Consider the following 19,078-nt stretch of genomic DNA (forward strand, 5'->3'; position numbering starts at 1 on the left):
TCCTCTTCCACCTGAGTCTTTTTTTTTTTTTAAAGTAAGCCCTACACCCAATATGGGCTTGAACTCACAACCCCAAAATCAAGGGTCTCATGCTTCATCAACTGAGACAGCCAGGCACCCCACTGGAGTCACTTCAAGATTCCTATCTTCTAGCTTACTCATTCTTTCTTCTATCTGATCTCTATTTCCAATGCATTCTAATACATTCTTCATTTCATTTACTGAGTTCTCCAGCTCCAGAATTGCTTTTTTTTTTTTTTTTTTAAGGATTTCAGTCTCAGGGCACTTGGGTGGCTCAGTTGGTTGAGCATCCGACTTCAGCTCAGGTCATGATCTCACAGTTTGTAAGTTCGAGAACCACATTGGGCTTGCTGCTGTCAGTGTGTCAGCACAGAGCCTGCTTTGGATCCTCTGTCCACACACCCCCTCTACCCCTCCCCTGCTTATACTCTCCCCAAAATAAATAAATAGTTTTTAAAAAGAATTTCAATCTCTTTGGTAAAGTACTCCTTCTGTTCATTCATTTTATTTCTGATATCATTGTATTGCCTTTCTGAGTTTTCTTGTAGCTCATTGAATTTCTTCATAACAGCAATTTTGAATTCTTTGTCAGATCACACTATTCCCTTCCATGTCTTTGGATTTGGTTGCTGGAAAATTGTCATTTTCTTTTTATAATGCCATATTAATATGACTTTTTCATGTTGTTTGATGAAAAGTGCCTCTGCTACCACATTCGAAGTTGCAGATACCTTTATCATTTAGGCAAGGTTTTATTTGCTTTGATTCTAACAGTTCAATAGATTTGGTAATTAGAAGTCTTCCTTTTGTTTTCCAGAAGGTGGTGCTATAGCACATGTTTTTGGTTTCCTTGACAAGAGCTTACAGCTGCTAAAGTTAGGAGCATTTATATATATATTATGTTTATTTATTTATATATATAAAGCTAGAAGAGGGGGAAAAAGGGTGGGTGGCTTTAGAGGGAGGAAATGTGTACTTAGCACTTGGAATTTGGGGTGTGTCCATAGCTGGAAGCCAGCCTAGTAGGGACTCCTTGAATGGAGGGATTTGGGTCTCAGAGGTCCCTATGTGGTCCTTTTGTCAGAACCCTGGGGCAGACAGCAGGAGACATTTTTCTTCAGTTCTCTTTGCCTACTTCTTTTTCCTTTCTGTCTCCCCCTTTACTGCATTTTTACCTCAGAGACAGCAAAGGTCCCTCCAGCTGCAGAATGCAGAACCAGCCTGGCAGACCCCCACTCATTGCCTTTACACTGTACCTCTTTAAAGGCTTATGCTTCCCAGCTAATATACTTGATGCTGGAGGCTCTATAGCCCTAGGTTCCATGACCTCCTCTCTCTCCCTGCAGCCTCCTCTGTGGTCCAGTCCACCCACTTTTTGGTGCACAGATGAATGGATCTCTTGGGTGTTCTAGTAAGTTGTGGAGAGGCTCTTTTTTTCTTTCTCTTTTTCTTTCGTTATAGATGTCCAGTTAGTTTTAAATCAAAGAGGTGAGAAACTCATGAGGAAGGACTCATGTCACCATGATGCTGATGTCATTCTCCTCATATTATTTTTTAAATATCTGTAGGATCTGTAGTGATATCTCTTTGTCATATCTGATATTGTTGATATGTGATTTTATCTTTTATTTTCTTCGAATTGTCTTAACTTATTAAATCATTCTGGTTGATCTCTATTTCTGGTTCATTGATTTCCCACATCTTTATTCCTACTTTTTCTTTTCTTTGAATTTAATAAGCAATTCTTTTTCTTACTTAGGATTAATATTAGATTATGCTTCTTCAAGCATATTTTCTATTAAATGCATTTCAAAGTATAAATTTCCTCTCAGCAAGTTTCTGATATGTTATATTTTAACTATCTTTGTATAATTAAAATACTACACTCCAACTTATTGATTCTAATACTTATATGGAAAGAGTCAAAACACCCCCAACTGTTAATAATTAGAAGATAGGACCAGCTTGCCCTACTATATGTAATGACTTTTCATAAAGCTATTTTGATTAAGATAGTATAATATCGCTGATGAATAGGTTACATTCATTAGATTATTTAGTTTACAACATTTTCTAATTTCCATTATATTTTCTTTTATCCAGAGGTATTTAGAAATTTACTGCTTAATTTCAATGTATTTAGGAATTTTCTAAATATAGAGTTATTGATTTCTAGTTTAATTTCTTTATTATTAGAGAACATATTTTTTGCAATATTTTAATAATTTGGAATGTGCTAACATCTGATATATGAACCAGTACACGATCTATTTGGTGAATATCCCATATGAACTTTAAACGAATGCATGGTTTTGCAATTAGATGTCAAACTGGTCAGGTTGGCTAATGATATTATTTAAATCTTCTACATCTTTACTGACTTTTTCTTTTAAGTTTTAGACAATGGAGAAAAATTCCTAGAGAGATAAAATGGACCAAAATTTTTCTCAAGAAGAAATGTAAAACTTTATTAGTACTAATGTAACTATTGCATCATAAGTATAATGAAATTGAGGTAACAGTTAAAAGTCATCTCACAAAAAAACAACAGGCCCAGACAGTTTTATAGGCAAGATCTATCAAAATTCTAAAGAACTGTTTGCTCTAATTTTTAAAAATTTTTAAAAATATTTATTTTTGAGAGAGAGAAAGAGCGTGAGCAGGGGAGGGGCAGAGAAAGAGGAAGACACAGAATCTGAAGCAGGCTCCAGCACTCTGAGCTGTCAGCACAGAGCCTGACATGGGCTTGAACCCACAACCATGAGATCATGACCTGAACCAAAGTCCAGCGCTTAACCTACTGAGCCACCCAGGCGCCCCTCTAATTTTTATTACAAACTCTTTTTGAAGATAGAAAAGAAAGCATTTGCTAATTCATTTTATAAAGCTAATGTCACATGGAATATTATACTTGCCAAAGACAAAAATGAGAATGGAAAATTGTAAATTCAATTCATTTGTGAATATAGATGCACAATTCCTAAACAAGATTTTCATGAACTGAATCAATAGTATATAATAAGATATTGCACCTTGAAAATACTAGGTTTTTACAAAAACTTAAAGATATATTACTTACTACATTAACAGAGTAGAGGTGGAAAACCAGATGATCATCTCAATAGGTTCAGAAAAGATATATGATAAAATTCATTTTCCATTTATGATTTTTGAAAACTTACAGTAAACCAGTAGAGGAGAAGTTCCTTAATATGGTAAGGTAAAGTGTACCTACCAAACCAAACTATAACAAATATGAACTCAAATATTGGAAGCACTCCCATTAAAATCAGATAGTTGTGGTCACTAAAATCAGAAGTCATGTCTGCTACTACTGTTGCTATTCAACATTGTATTGAATGTCCAATGATACAAGAAAAAGAAAAGAAATACATAAGGATTAAAAAAGTAGAAATAAAACTCATTATTTCTACAACTGATTTTTGTTTCTACATTAATAAAACCCCCAAATGTCTAAGAATTTATAGGGAATGATAGTTTAATAAATGTTTCAATATGAGGCTGATCTATTAAAGTCAGTTACTCTTTGCCCAAGCAACAACTATAAAACATAATTAAAAACACAACAATGAAACCAGTTATAGTTAGCAACAAAAACTAATGTATCTAGCAATAAATGTCACAAAACTACTTTCCTCAGCACCCCAAATTATAAAAAGTTTATTGAAGGAGATTAAGAAAAATATCTCATGCTTACAGGTTGGAAGACATTATCATAACAGTATTGAGTCCTTTCAAATTGATCCATAAATTTAATATAACTTCAAAAAATTCAGCTAACACTTTGATTCTAATATTTATATGGAAAGGGTCAAAATAGCTAAGACTGATGATAATTAGAAGAATAAAGGGGCACCTGGGTGGCTCAGTCGGTTGTGTTCGATTTCGACTCAAGTCATGATCTCACAGTTTGTGAGTTTGAGCCCCACATCCAGCTCTGTGCCCACAGCTCAGAACCTGGAGCTTGCTTTGGATTCTGTGTCTCCCCCTCTCCCTGCCCCTCCCCCACTCGCACTCTGTCTCTCTCTGTCAAAAATAAGTAAACATTAAAAAAAATTGTTTTTAAAAGAATATGGCTGGGGTACCTGGGTAGTTCAGTTGGTTAAGCGACTGACTCTTGATTTTGGCTCAGGTCATGATCTCATGGTCGTGAGACTAAGCCCCCACATTGGGCTCCCATGCTGACAGCATGGAGCCTGCTTGAAATTCTATATCTCCATCTCTCTCTCTGCCCCTCCCCCCCCCAAATTAGGTAAACATCAAAAAAAAAAAAAAAGGAATATGGTCATACTATATCGGACTTTTATAAAGCTTTTTTGATTAAGATAGTATACTGTTGGTGCTGATACAAATTGTTGAATGAATCAGAACTGAGAGATCAGAAACAAAGTGTGTGTGTATAAATATATGCATATATATATTTATGCATATATATACAACATGCATATATGTGTAACTCTTATTTATGACAAAGATCACATGGTAGACTGCATGACGAGAGGAGGCTTTGATAGAGTTCTGAAAATTTTGTTACTCATATGGAAAAAATCAAATTGGTTTTCTATCTCACAGCTTACACAATAGCAACTCCTTGTGGGTTGAGAACTTACTTAAATATCAAAAGCAAAACTTAAAAACCAGAGGAATGTACGGGCGCCTGGGTGGCTTAGTCGGTTAAGTGTCCAGCTTTGGCTCAGGCCATGATCTCACGGTTCATGGGTTCAAGACCCACGTCGGGCTCTGCTGACAGTGAGGAGCCTGGAGCTGCTTCAGATTGTGCCTCCCTCTTTCTCTCTGCCCCTCCCCGACTTGTACTCTCTCTCTCAAACATAAAATAAACATTAAAAAATATACTTTTATAAAATGGAGGAATGTATATGATGTTTTTATATTTTGTGTAAGGAATAATTTCTTAAACATGACAAAGTGCTAATCATAAAATAAATTATGAATAAAATCTGTTACATTAAGAATTTCTTTTCACCAATAACAGCTTAAGGAAAGTGAAAAGGCAAGCTCTAAATTAGGAGAGTTTTGCCATACGTGTAACTAACAAAGGACTAGCATTCAAAATATATAAAGAACCACTGTAAATTGAGGAGAAGACAAACCTAATAGAAAAATGAACAAAAGGCATGTGTTCACCTTATCAGTGTTTAGAGAAATGTGTATGAAAACCATAATGAAATACCACTCACTCATTTTATTCCTATGCAACTGACAAAAATTAAGAAGTCAGACAAAACCAAGTGTTGGAAAGGATATGGATGAATAGGGTCTCTAAGAAGCTTTTAGGAGTGGGTGAGCAGTGAAAATTTGGTACAACCACTTTTTTTTTTTTAAATGTTTATTTGTTTTTGAGAAACAGACAGATCATGAGCACGACAGGGGAAGAGAGAGAGGCAGACACAGAATCCGAAGCAGGCTCCAGGTTCCAAGCTGTCAGCACAGAGCCCGACGCGGGGCTCGAACCCACAAACCGTGAGATCATGACCTGAGCTGAAGTCGGATGCTTAACCGACTGAGCCACCCAGGTGCCCCTGGTACAACCACTTTAACAGATTGCATCTTTTTTTTTTTTTTAATTTTTTTTTTTTTTTTAACGTTTATTTATTTTTTTGAGACAGAGAGAGACAGAGCATGAACAGGGGAGGAGCAGAGAGAGAGGGAGACACAGAATCCGAAACAGGCTCCAGGCTCTGAGCTGTCAGCACAGAACCCAACGCGGGGCTCGAACTCACGGACCATGAGATCATGACCTGAGCCGAAGTCAGACACTTAACCGACCAAGCCACCCAGGCGCCCCCAGATTGCATCTTTGATGCAATTTAAAAAAATTACAACCTAGAAATTCCATTCAGAGTACCTCTTATATATATGTAGTTTGATGCAAACAATCTTAGAGAATTATTTCAGTCTGTAGAAAGTTGTGAGATAGTTTTCAGCTCTGAAGATGTTTTTCCATACAAAATATTGTTTATCCAGCATCCTCAAGTCACATCAGTTGTGTACTCATGTGATAGGCAAGGAGCTTCATCAAAGAAAATGTATATTTGATATCCTCAAAAAAGGGCCTCTGTTCTGAGGCTGAAATAAGGTTGGCAGGTAGTACTGGAATCAAATATGAATAGATAATAATAACTGATAGTATTAATAGAAGTCACTATTAATAATAGTGCTATTAATAATATTTTTAGTAGAGGTGATTATAAAGCACATACCATTTGTCTGGCTCTTTGGCCTTCATTTAATGAACATTATTTAATTGTCATAAAACCTTTCTGATATAAGCACTATTCTCAATCGTGTTTTTCAGATAGCTGATAGTGAGCCATTGGGGGTTAAATAATTTCCACAGCTTTATATATGTGTACGTTGTGACACTGGGATTTAAACAAAGACTGACTCCAACGTCTGAGATAAGGCAATATGGAAACTGTCATCCTTTGGATATAAAATCAATTTTTCTTCACTTTGCTGAGAGAACAGCTCTGATTCATGGCTATAGGCAGTGGTCCTGTTGTCTCCAGATGCTTTGTACTATTGTTCAGAAAGTATTGGTATATATCTGTCTCCAGTAATGAAAAACTAAAATTATATGTTAGATTTGCAATATTTCAGTAATACTATCTTATAGATGAACAATATAATATAAAGAGAGATACAGTTATCAAGGTGATACAATTATTTATATACATATATATGTATATATGTAATCTGAAGATTCATTTAAAATAACACCAAAAGATAAAATTGGCTTGTTTTTCTCTAGTTATTGGACTTCGTACTAAGTATAGGTATTCTCTTTTTATTGCACTTCGTTTTATTGCACTTCGCAGATACTGCGTTTTTACAAACTGAAGGTTTGTGACAACCCTGCGATGAGCAAGTCTGTAGGCACCATTTTTCCAACAGCATTTGCTCACTTTGTGTCTCTGTGTCACATTTTGGTAATTATTGCAATATTTCAAACTTTTGAGTTTGATGACTTCAAGCGGTTCAAGACTTCAGTAGAGGAAGTAACTGCAGAGGTGATGGAAACAGCGAGAGAACTAGAATTAGAAGTGGAGCCTTGGGGCGCCTGGGTGGCGCAGTCGGTTAAGCGTCCGACTTCAGCCAGGTCGCGATCTCGCGGTCCGTGAGTTCGAGCCCCGCGTCGGGCTCTGGGCTGATGGCTCGGAGCCTGGAGCCTGTTTCCGATTCTGTGTCTCCCTCTCTCTCTGCCCCTCCCCCGTTCATGCTGTGTCTCTCTCTGTCCCAAAAATAAATAAAAAAAAAAAAAAACGTTGAAAAAAAAAAAAAAAAAAAAAAAGAAGTGGAGCCTGCAGGTGGGACTGAACTGCTGTGATCTCAGGATAAAACTTGAACGGATGAGGAGTTGCTTCTTCTATATGAGCAAAGAAAGTAGTTCTTGAGATGGAATCTACTCCTGGCGATGATGCTGTGAAGGTTGGGGAAATGACAACAGAAGGTTTAGACTATGACAGACTTAGATGATAAAGCAGCAGCAAGGTTTGAGAGGATTAACTCCAATTTTGAAAGAAATTCTGTAGGGGCGCCTGGGTGGCTCAGTCGGTTAAGCGTCTGACTTCGGCTCAGGTCATGATCTCATGGTCTGTGAGTTCGAGCCCAGAGCCTGGAGCCTGTTTCAGATTCTGTGTCTCCCTCTCTCTCTGCCCCTCCCCTGTTCACACTCTGTCTCTCTCTGTCTCAAAAATAAATAAACGTTAAAAAGAAAAATTAAAAAAAAAAAAGAAAGAAGTTCTGTATGTGTAAAATGCTATCAGATGGCATTACATGCTACAGAGAAACCATTCATGAAAGGAAGTCAATCAGTGCAGCAAACTTTATTGTTGTCTTATTTTAAGAAATTGGCACAGTCACCCCAGACTTCAGCGACCTGATTAGTCAGTAGCCATCAGCATCGAGGCAGGACCCTCCAGCAACACAAAGATTACAACTTGCTGAAAGCTCAGATAATGGTTAACACTTTTTAGCAATAGTTTTAAATTAAAGTATATACATATATACTTCTTTAGACATAATGCTGCTGCACACTTAATAGACTACAGTGTTGTGTAAATATAACTTTTATATGACTTGCTTTATTGTGGTATTCTGGAACTGAATCTGCAATATCTCCAAGATGTGCCTGCAGACATAATGGAGGATGTCTTTTAAATATATATATATTTTTTTTTAATTTTTTTTTCAACATTTTTAATTTATTTTTGGGACAGAGAGAGACAGAGCATGAACGGGGGAGGGGCAGAGAGAGAGGGAGACACAGAATCGGAAACAGGCTCCAGGCTCCGAGCCATCAGCCCAGAGCCTGACGCGGGGCTCGAACTCACGGACCGCGAGATCGTGACCTGGCTGAAGTCGGACGCTTAACCGACTGCGCCACCCAGGCGCCCCTTAAATATATTTTTAAAGGGGCGCCTGGGTGGCTCAGTCGGTTAAGCGTCCGACTTCGGCTCAGGTCACGATCTCGCAGTTCGTGAGTTCAAGCCCCGCGTCAGGCTCTGTGCTGACGGCTCGGAGCCTGGAGACTGTTTCAGATTCTGTGTCTCCCTCTCTCTCTCTGACCCTCCCCCGTTCATGCTCTGTCTCTCTGTCTCAAAAATAAATAAACATTAAAAAAAAAATTAAAAAAAAAGATAAATATATTTTTAAAGATTTAAATGAAAAGTTGTTTAAGAGCCCAGTTGGTTCAAAATTAACATTATTGAGGGTTGGTTTGAGGTTAGGTCATATATCTGATGTGAAGAATTAATTGGTATATGTCTTGGCTTTCTGTTCTTTTGATACAAAACAAATGAGCCCATTTATGTGGTGTCCAAGAGTTATTTGATTTCCACTAAAGAGGCAGAATGTTATAGTAGAAAGGCCTGGGATGAGAGTTTAGATACCTGGGATCTAATCTCAGGTTGACAGTTACTAACCCTGTGAACTTGGATCTATTGCTTACTAATGGGCACTCTCTTGGAAAAGTTACTTAACCCAGTTCTTAGTTTCCTCATGTCAAAAGTACAGATAATAATAAATACCTTTCTGGAATGTTAAAACAATAGTAACACAAGAAAGCATCCATGGTAGATTGCCTGATACAGAAATTCCATATCCTTTTCTTGGGCAAGGTTAGTTACATCTTTCACTTTAGTTTCCTAAATCTATACTAATACTAATAGCATTTGTTATGTACCAGCCACTGTTCTAGGGGGTGTTACATGAATATATTAATTCACAGCAACCTTATGAGGTAGGCACAGAGAGGTCAAACAACTTGCTTAAGATTATTCAGCTAAACAATGGGGAAGCCTTTATTCAAATCCCACAGTCTGGTGCCAGGGCCTCTATTTTTAACCACTACACTGTACCGCCTTTCTAAAGGAAAGGGTTGTAGATTTTATCGGTAGTTTATTGCCTGTTATGCTGCATAATAAACAACCACAAAACCTCAGGGGCATAGAACAATAAGCATTTATTGATCACACATGTTGAAATGGTTGTTAGACAACTGTTGATCTTGGCTGAGCTGCTTGGTGTGGCTTGGGGTTGGTTTGCTGTGGGGTTGGTTGGGACTGGGCAGTTTTCCTCTGCTCCAAGTGTCTCTCATTCTGCAGCAGACTAGTCTGGGAATATTCTCATGGTGAATGGCAGAAGTGAAAGAGCAAAACGGAAAAACACAAGTGGTTTTCCAAGCCTCTGCTGTCTCATGTCTGATAAAGCACATCACATGGCTGACCCCAGAGTCAAAGTGGGGAGACATTGCAGCTACATTACGAAGGCAGTAGATTTAAGAATGTGTCACTTGACACATTGAAGCTGTTTTGTAATATACCACAAATGCCATGGTCTAGGGTTCTAAAATTCTTGCATATTAACGATTAATTCTAAAAGCTGACCTATGTCAAAATTGCCATTTCTGAAAATTAAATAAAAAGCTTTTTTTTTCCATCTTACATATGAAGAAACTAAGCACTAGAGAGTTTCAAAAAGACTTGACAAGAGAACAAGACTTCTTTGGCTGTATTTTTGCTTTTACCCTTTGACCCTCTTCACCCATTTCTCCCACCCTCAACCCCCCATTTCTGGCAACCACCAATCTGTTCTCTGTACCTATAAGCTTGTTGTTTTTTTTTAATTCCACATATAAGAGACACCATATAATATTTGTCTTTAGATGTCTGACTTATTTCACCTAACGCAGTGCCCTTGAGGTCCATCTGTGTTGTCACAGATGCCAAGATTTCATTGCTTTTTATGGTTGAGTAATAATCCATTGTGTATGTGTGTGTGTGTCTGAACATGTATGTATATGCACACATACATATATACATACGTACACTCACAGACATACACAGTATAATTTCTTTATGCCTTCATTCATCATTGGACACTTAGGTTATTCTTAAGTTGTTGCCATATTTTGGCTATTGTAAATAATGCTATAATGAACATATATCCTTTTTAATTAGTCTTGTCATTGTCTTCAGATGAATACTCAGAAATTGAATTGCTAGATCATATAGTTTTATTTTTAATTTTTCCATACTGTTTTCTGTAGTAGTTTCACCAATTTACATTTTCGCTAACAGTGCACATAGATTCCTTTTTCTCTGTGTCCTAGCTAGCACTTGTTGCTTATCTTTTTGAAAATAGCCAATCTAACAGGTGTGAGGCGGTATCTGTTTGGTTTTAATTTGCATTTTTTGATGATTATGATGTTGAGCATCTTTTCATGTGTCTGTTGGCCATTTGTGTGTCTTCTGTAGAAAAGGATCTGTTTGGATCTTCTATTTTTTAATTGGATTGGGTGTTTTTTTCTTTTTTTTGCTTTTGAGTTGTATCAGTTCTTTATATAATTATCAGATATATGAAAACTCTGAAAACACACACACACACACACACACACACACACACACACACACACTTCTGGAAACTAGGCAGAAACTTCTTCCAGGAATACTTAGTTCAGTCTATAACCCCAGGATAGTGGTGGGGATGATGATGATGATAGGTAATCTTTAGGAGTTTACTATGTGGCAAGCACTGTTCTCAGCACTTTATGTATAGTAGTTTCCTTAATCTTTACAACAACCCTATTGATGGGTACTATTAGTAGCTTATATTTTTACAGATGAAGAACTGAGAAGTTTAGTAATTTCCCAGGGTTACACAGCTTTTGTATAAGATCTCTTTACCACCAGGTAAATTTCAAATTTTTCTTTTTTTTTAAAATCAAATTGTGTCTAGACTCCTTCACTATGGATTTGAAGGTTGTCTGTAATTCCATTTCTCTGAAGTATAATTTTAGACATTTAAGAATCTGGGATTTTGTAGATGGCATGAATGTATTGAAAGGAGCTTTAGAACTAGATGCTTTAGAACTTTATTCCAGTTTCAAAAATATATGATTCTGAGTTCCTGTATGCATTTCCTCTTTTGTATGTTCAGCTTTAAAAAGTGTTGCAAGGATCCTTTATGTGAATAACTAAACCTATTTCTAGGAGATGAAGAAAGTATGAACTAAAGTCCTTTTATTCCTGTGCTCCAAAAGTAGAATCCTTTGCTTTGAATTTCTTTCTCATTCTGCAAACAGAGTTCTCTGCCCTGACTTAGAGCATTCTTGAGAATAAAATTCTGTTTGATTTGGTCACATGATCAGAAAGACCAGATATGTCTTTCTGAGACACGATGTGAATGACATTAATGTAGGTCATTAAAACAGGCATTTCTAATTCCACTGTGCCCCTGTTTCAGATATTTGAGAATTGAGAGGTACCTTACATTTCTTGGTATTTTGAGATGCTTAGCCGAGTAAATTGCTGTTTTATTCAACAGGTGGGTTTTCAGAAAAGACATATGAATGGAGCTCAGAAGAGGAGGAGCCAGTGAAAAAGGCAGGGCCAGTCCAAGTCCTCATCGTCAAAGATGACCATTCCTTTGAGTTAGATGAAACTGCACTTAATCGGATCCTTCTCTCAGAGGCTGTCAGGGACAAGGAGGTTGTTGCTGTGTCTGTGGCTGGAGCATTTAGGAAAGGAAAATCATTCCTGATGGACTTCATGTTGAGATACATGTACAACCAGGTACGTTAAGTGTTCTAAGGGGCACCTGGGTGGCTCAGTTGGGTAAGTGTCCAACTCTTGATTTCAGCTCAGGTCACGATCTCATGGTTCATGGGATCAAGCCCCATGTCGGGCTCTGCACTAACAGTGTGCAGCCTGCCTGGGGTTCTCTCTCCCTCTCTCCCTCTCTGCCCCTTCCCCACTATGCACACACTTGTGTGCTCTCTCTCAAAATAAATAATTAAACTAAAACAAAAGAAGTGTTTTAAAATGTCTTTTTGTTTCCGTGCTTTTGTCACTTTGTGTTTTTATTTAGTAGTGTTAAGTATTTCCGCTTCCATTATCATATACCTTAATATGAACTAGTTTGCTAATGCTGTGGTACAACCATTCTGACTTCAGTGCTTTGGGCACCAAACTCCACAGGCCACTTTTGTTTGAAGCCACTTTGCAACATTTCCCTTAGGACATAACTTATTTTTTAAATTTTTTTAGAAAGAAACACAGCATAGTGATATGATTATAAACTTTACACTTTAGAGTGTGTAAAGTGTGTCAAATAATTTTTATCATAACTTTTATATTATAATCATATTCCCTCCAGCATTTATGATGACATTTTTCAAGCAGGCAGCAAAGTTAAAAGAATTTTATGGTGAACACCTACGTATCAAACTACCTAGATTTTACCGTTAATATTCTTGCTTCATCACATGTGTCTCCAGATACTCTTCCCTCTTTACATCTGTCACTGCATCTTACTTTTTTATTCATGTCATAGTAAATTGCTGACATTGGTTGCACTTCCTCATAAATATTTCAATATACATCATCATCATATATTTCAGTAGATTTTTATCTTTTGTTGTAAAATCAGATATACTTACATGCACAAATTGTAGGTGTACATTTGCTAATTATTATTATTTTTTTTGGAAAATGCATATGCCTGGATGACCCCAAATGCTATCAACTATATCTTGCTGTTACCCCAGAAAGTTCTCTCTTATCTTTTCCCACTCGGCCCTCATCTTACCCATCCCCAAAGACAACCAACAGTGTTATAACATTTGAGACAGCAGTGTGGCACAGAAATGAGACTATAAGGGACCTAGGATAAACCAAAAGCAGAAGGATAAATGGGAAATCAGAGTCAGAAAACCGAAGGTTGGGAATGGAGAATGTACCAGTAGTTTTTTCTGCTCTTTACCCACAGCCATTTCTGCTGCAAATATGGATGTTGAGGCAGAATAGACACACTACCCAAAGAAACTTTGTATCATGTATTTATACCGTAACTATTCATTTTGGATTGATCTTTTATAGTTAGGGTATTTTTAATCAATTTTGTAAAGTTAACTTTAATATCTTCTATGTCTAGCTTCAGTTCAAACAAATCAAGAATAGAACTACCAAAATACTTCATGCTTTGAAACCAGACAGAACTCTCTGTTTCTAGCATATCACCATTAATATGCTACTTAACACAGCTGGGCAAATTAAGTGAACAAAATTAGTATCCATATTAGTTTCCATACTGTGGGATTATACAGTTTTAGGCATATTCATAGTTTTAACTGTGAAATAAACATTAAAATCAAATGCTCAGTAACACTTGTCCTGTTGCTTGTGTTAAATGGCACTTGCCAGATTAAAGTGTAACCGATCTGTTGTGTTTTTGTTTTTGTTTTTCTGCATCTACTACTAGGTGCCTCTCCTCTTGGTATTCACCCCCTCCTCTTCCAATACCAAAGCATTTGTATGTATTATTATTGTGTATATCCTGACATATTATGTTCTCTCTTATCTTTATTTCTTTGCTTCTAGAATGCCCTCCCCAAGTTTGCTCATCTGGAAAAATTCCCAAACATCCTTCAAGTTTTAGCACAAGCACCACCTCTCCTATTAAGTCCTACCTGACCAACTGTTAGTTATTTCTTTTCCTATGCTTCTATCTTTGCGTAATACGCACCTCCATTTTGGCATGCATGTATTGCATCATAATGGTTTCTTGACAGGTCTGTCTTTCTATTAGGCTGTAAACTTCCTCTGGTCTGGAATGATATCTTCCTATTCCCAGGACCTAGAATAAAATGTAGCACATGGTTGCGCCTCTGTTATAATGTTTCAGATAACAAAGAAAGTAATTGTATCAGTACAGTAGATGTGAATACATCTCCTTTTGACGGCAGTTGGAGAGAGATGCCCGCCAGAACGGATGCAGGGAAGAAAGTGTACCACCGTCCACTTCCATATCACAGACTTTCTTAATTTGCAGGAATCAGTCGATTGGGTTGGAGATTACAATGAACCACTGACTGGTTTCTCATGGAGAGGTGGGTCTGAACGAGAGACCACAGGAATCCAAATATGGAGTGAAGTCTTCCTCATCAATAAACCTGATGGCAAGAAGGTAAGATGCAAACTTTGTAAAGAAAATTGAGTTTTCAGTTGGCAACAGTTACCACTGTTCAGGATCCTTGAAAATGATCTTTTGAAAACTAATTTTGACCATTCGACATGAAGTTCAAAAGGGATTCCTTGTTTCCCTTTCTGTTGATCAAGGTGATAAAATCATAGGAACGATAGAACAGCAGATCAGCAAGCTAACAGCTGTCTGTTGTTTCAGTGCTGTTTCTGTTAGCTTGGATTACCAGTGAAAATTAATCATTATAGTAGTCAGCTAATTAATATTTTCATTTTCTGTGGCATTCATGGCATATATAAAAAATTACCTGTTAAGTATTCATTGATAATGGGTTGCTATAGTTCTCATAGTGTTAACTTTGTAGTAGCCCTAATTCTACATATGTTCTATAAAATACCGATAATATATTGTCTACTTGCCTGTAGGTTGCAGTGCTATTGATGGATACTCAGGGAACCTTTGATAGCCAGTCAACTCTGAGAGATTCGGCCACGGTATTTGCACTTAGCACAATGATCAGCTCAATACAGGTATGGAATAAAATAAATCCATTTCGATGGCTGTTACTTTAAACATTATAAATATGTGTATTCCTACATTCCTACTACCGTGCGTGTGGTAGTGAGACCAACAACAGAAATGCTAAATATGTTATTTGGCTCAGCTAGCATCCCAGTTCTTATGATTTCTATGAGTAGAATTGGTTTGGTTATTGTAATCTAATTTCTGATCAGTTTTCAAGCTGCCAATAGCCAGAAAAGTTTGCATCATTTCACTGATAATTTTTTATGTTTAAAGCCTACAATAAACGTAATAATATTGTCTTATAATGTATGCAGATAGATATATTGGAACTACCCATTATAAGTTACATTTACTGAACCAAGATTTATAAATGGGTTTTGTTTTGTTTTGTTTTCATAGCGTGTAGAAACATTGCTAAGGGTAAAAGCATTTATACGCTTTCCCAGCTGTTAAAAACACTTAATTAACATTTAGGAAAATAAATGTCTCACAAAAAATTTTTTATCTTTCTTTCCTTTTTTTCTTTGTCTCTTATTAAGTATTGTTTTTGAGGTTAATGTAAGCTTTACAGATCGTCTTGGAAAGTCTCTGGAGAGTTTTACTATAACCATAGAACACATAGCATGAAAGGTTTTACATTAACTTTTAGATATTTTCTATTTATTAAAAACAGCAAGAAGTAGTAGTAGCCAAGAAAACAGTTAAAAGAAAGGTAAGATAGTTTAAAAAGGTAGGGGAGGCAGAGTGGTTGGGATGAACAAGTCAAGGCTGAATTACAAGTGAGCAGAGAAAGAGGCTCGTGAGCCAGCAACCAGGGTATCATGTGTGGTTAGGACAGTGAGAGGGTGGATAGAAGGAAGACTGAATATTTTCTACAAAAAGCTTTAAAGTGGAAGCCATGATTATAACCTGTGATTGATTAGCTTTTAAAAATAGACTTCTTAAAACATATGAGCCTGTAAAATACGGACTTAATGTCTATTTTCTTCATAATCAGCAGTATAAAACCACTTGTACAAACCAATTAAAACATAATTCTTTATTACCTATATTTCTGTTTTACCTGAAGACGTTGAATATTTTCACTGAAAAAACTTAAGTCCTTAGTAATGACCTTTTTATCATCTGAGAAACAATCTCTTATTTAAATAAGTGCACAAAGCATTCTCTTTGTGTCAATACATAAACATAGAAGCTTCCTTCACTGTTTTTTGAAATTACTCCTCGAAAGAAAAAACAAAAGATAGAATGTCATCTTAGTACTGTGGTCTGTTCATGAAGTGGTTATGTATATGTATAGGGATATGAGCCTGATACTCAGAACCTAACTTCAATGTGATAGAACTTTCCAGAGACTTAACTAAATTAATCAATTGTGAGAAAGTCAACATAATTTTTCAAGACAAAATTTCATGTATGGCTTACTCAGATCTAGATTGTTATTATTTTGCTATGCTTGTAAGAATGATTTTTTATTGACTAATCGTTAAATCAGTTTCATAAATAATTTTAATATTCTGTTTCCAGAGCAGGTGGCTGTTGTATTTCTGGAGCAATTTTATGATCATTGTACATGGTTTATTGTTTCTCAAGCTTTCTTTACTCTTCTCTCAAGGTCTTATAAATACCATTACGTGAGAATACATGTAGGGGCACCTGGGTGGCTCAGTTGGTTAAGCGTCTGACTTTGGCTCAGGTCATGATTTCTTTGCTCATGAGTTCGAGCCCCGCATCAGGCTCTGTGCTGACAGTGTGGGTCCTGCTTGGGATTCTCTCTCCCTCTCTCTCTCTCTCTCTCTCCCTCCCTCCCTCCCTCCCTCCCTCCCTCCGCTCTCTTCCCCTCCCCAACTTGTGCTTGCTCACTCTCGAAATAAATACACTTTAAAAAAAGACTACATATAAGAAAGTTTGATTTTGTGAAAATTGATATTTATAAAAATAAAGAATGAATAGTAAGTACTTCGAAGGATGCCAATTATCGTTTCATTTTGACTTTATTTCTTAATTAAGGTATATAACTTATCCCAGAATGTCCAGGAGGATGATCTTCAGCACCTCCAGGTAACAATATGTATACTCTTTTTTCTATATATCTGGTAATGTTTTGAAGATGTGTGGATTTTGTTAGGCCTTCTCCTACCTAAAACTAAACAATTCAGAAATATTTAGAAACATAATCAAATGGAGATTGTCTTATTCCCAGGTTTCTTGTTTTAGCCCTCCATGGTTATGTTCTCTGTCTCTCATTCAGTTTTCAAAGTTCTTTGTTACTCTAAAGCTACTTGTTACTGGCTCCGTATATTTGAAAATATATGGCAAATTAGAGTAGAGAAAGAGCCTTGGGTTTAAAAATGACCCCAGATGTGAAGCTGATCCAGTTATAAAATAAATAACTCACAGAGATAAAGAGTACACCACAGAGAACGCCGTCATCAATATCGTAATGACATCGTCTGGTGACAGATGGTGACTGCACTTGCCGTGGTGAATGTAGCATAGTGTATACAACTATCAAATTGCTATGCTGTGCACCTGAGACTAATATTATATTGTATGTCAACTATACTTTAATACTACATTTTAAAACCCTTTCTGTTCTGTGTGCTGCCCTCAGGGGTATTGTTACAGCACAAATGCAGAGAACAATAGTGAAAGTGAAGTTGAAATCTTATGGTCAGAGATTTAATAATTGCTAGTATGATATCAGTTGCGTGCCAGATTTTTTTTTCCCCGTGGACCACTTTATACGTAAGAACTATGAGGAGCTACCTGATAATTCATAAAACTCTGTTTTAGATCTGAAAGAGACTTCGGTGACTCCTAATTTACCCTTCATATTTTACAGATGAGGTAAATTTGGCTGAAAATAGTAAATGACTTGCCTAAACTCATGTGGCTAATTAGTGGTAGAGTGGGCATAGAGATCTGGGCATCTTCTGGGCTCAGGGCTTCTTCCACGCTCCAAGTAGCATTTAAATTTCAGATAAGTAAAAGATTAGATATTTCCTGAAGATAGTTTACATCTCTGTAACACTTTCTGCTCTTTTTCAATTCATGTTATTTTGGTTACACAGCAAAACCTATGTACCTTAAATATATAATCTACCTTGGCAATAAGAGCCATGTACAGCTTTAGCAGACAACATAGAATGATAGAGCAGGGTAACCTGTGATGCTGGACATAACATTTGGAGTTCAACATTATTCCCAAATCTATTTCTAGTATCTCACACTGAGCATTTGTGACAAATAGGCAGTATGCTGAATGACTGTTCGATGTTTCTTGTAATCAGTACGATTTACTTCTTCAGGCACGTGTCATAACTAGCCAATTATTTTCCAAGTTAATGGCATGGCACTGTTCAATACCAGCTTAGGGATTTCTTAAAGAAGGGCTGATTTTGGACTTTGATATTGAGTAAGTAATGTTTTTCTGAGACCATTTAAAACTTTTCCTGTAAATGGCAACACCTCAGCCTCCTCAAAAAAGATTGTGAATTCAAATTATGTTAGTAGATGATTCCAATGAGAGTGCCTAATCCCTGGAGCAGCTGCAATATTCCAGACACAGTATTCCAGACTTTTCATTTAAATACTCTAATCAGATGCCTAGTAATTACTCTGGGCTTCCCCAATCCCCCTGCAGGAGAGATGGGGGTTGCTGTGGGAGCTATCCGAGAAGGGCAAGGGGTGGGAATCCTCTGTATCACTTGCACCCCAGCTCTGAGAAGCTGTTGTGTGTTGTAAGTCTTGTGGATGAAGTGGCATTTCCTGTGTACAGACGGGGAAACCCATTCCACTGATGACACACTCATCGGAGGCCTAATCACAGTCTTTGTTCTCTGACATCTTCCTTACGTTTTTGAACAGCACAAAAAACAGAGGATGCCTCTCAGTTGGGAGCAATTAAAAACAGAAGAAGGCAGTGTATTTGGTTGTATTTTTAAGCCAGATGCCTCTATGCCTTTGTAATAATTCAGTCCATTGTGCCATTAAATTTCCTCAGGCG

The 19,078-nt window shown here is 36.9% G+C and overlaps 1 protein-coding gene across 3 annotated transcripts in view; it reads left to right on the top strand.

The window, feature by feature from the left end:
* ATL1 (atlastin GTPase 1) overlaps positions 1–19,078 on the top strand; it is a 73,043-nt gene that overhangs the window by 23,474 nt on the left and 30,491 nt on the right. For all 3 annotated transcript variants that reach the window (XM_058739018.1, XM_058739019.1, XM_058739021.1), the window contains exons 2-5: positions 11,890–12,137; positions 14,395–14,529; positions 14,970–15,074; positions 17,080–17,130. In XM_058739018.1, the coding sequence (XP_058595001.1) occupies positions 11,890–12,137; positions 14,395–14,529; positions 14,970–15,074; positions 17,080–17,130 (539 nt within the window). The remainder of the gene's footprint in view (positions 1–11,889; positions 12,138–14,394; positions 14,530–14,969; positions 15,075–17,079; positions 17,131–19,078) is intronic.

This window comes from Neofelis nebulosa, chromosome 7 (assembly GCF_028018385.1).
Source record: "Neofelis nebulosa isolate mNeoNeb1 chromosome 7, mNeoNeb1.pri, whole genome shotgun sequence".
In the NCBI taxonomy this organism is placed as follows: Eukaryota; Metazoa; Chordata; class Mammalia; order Carnivora; family Felidae; genus Neofelis; species Neofelis nebulosa.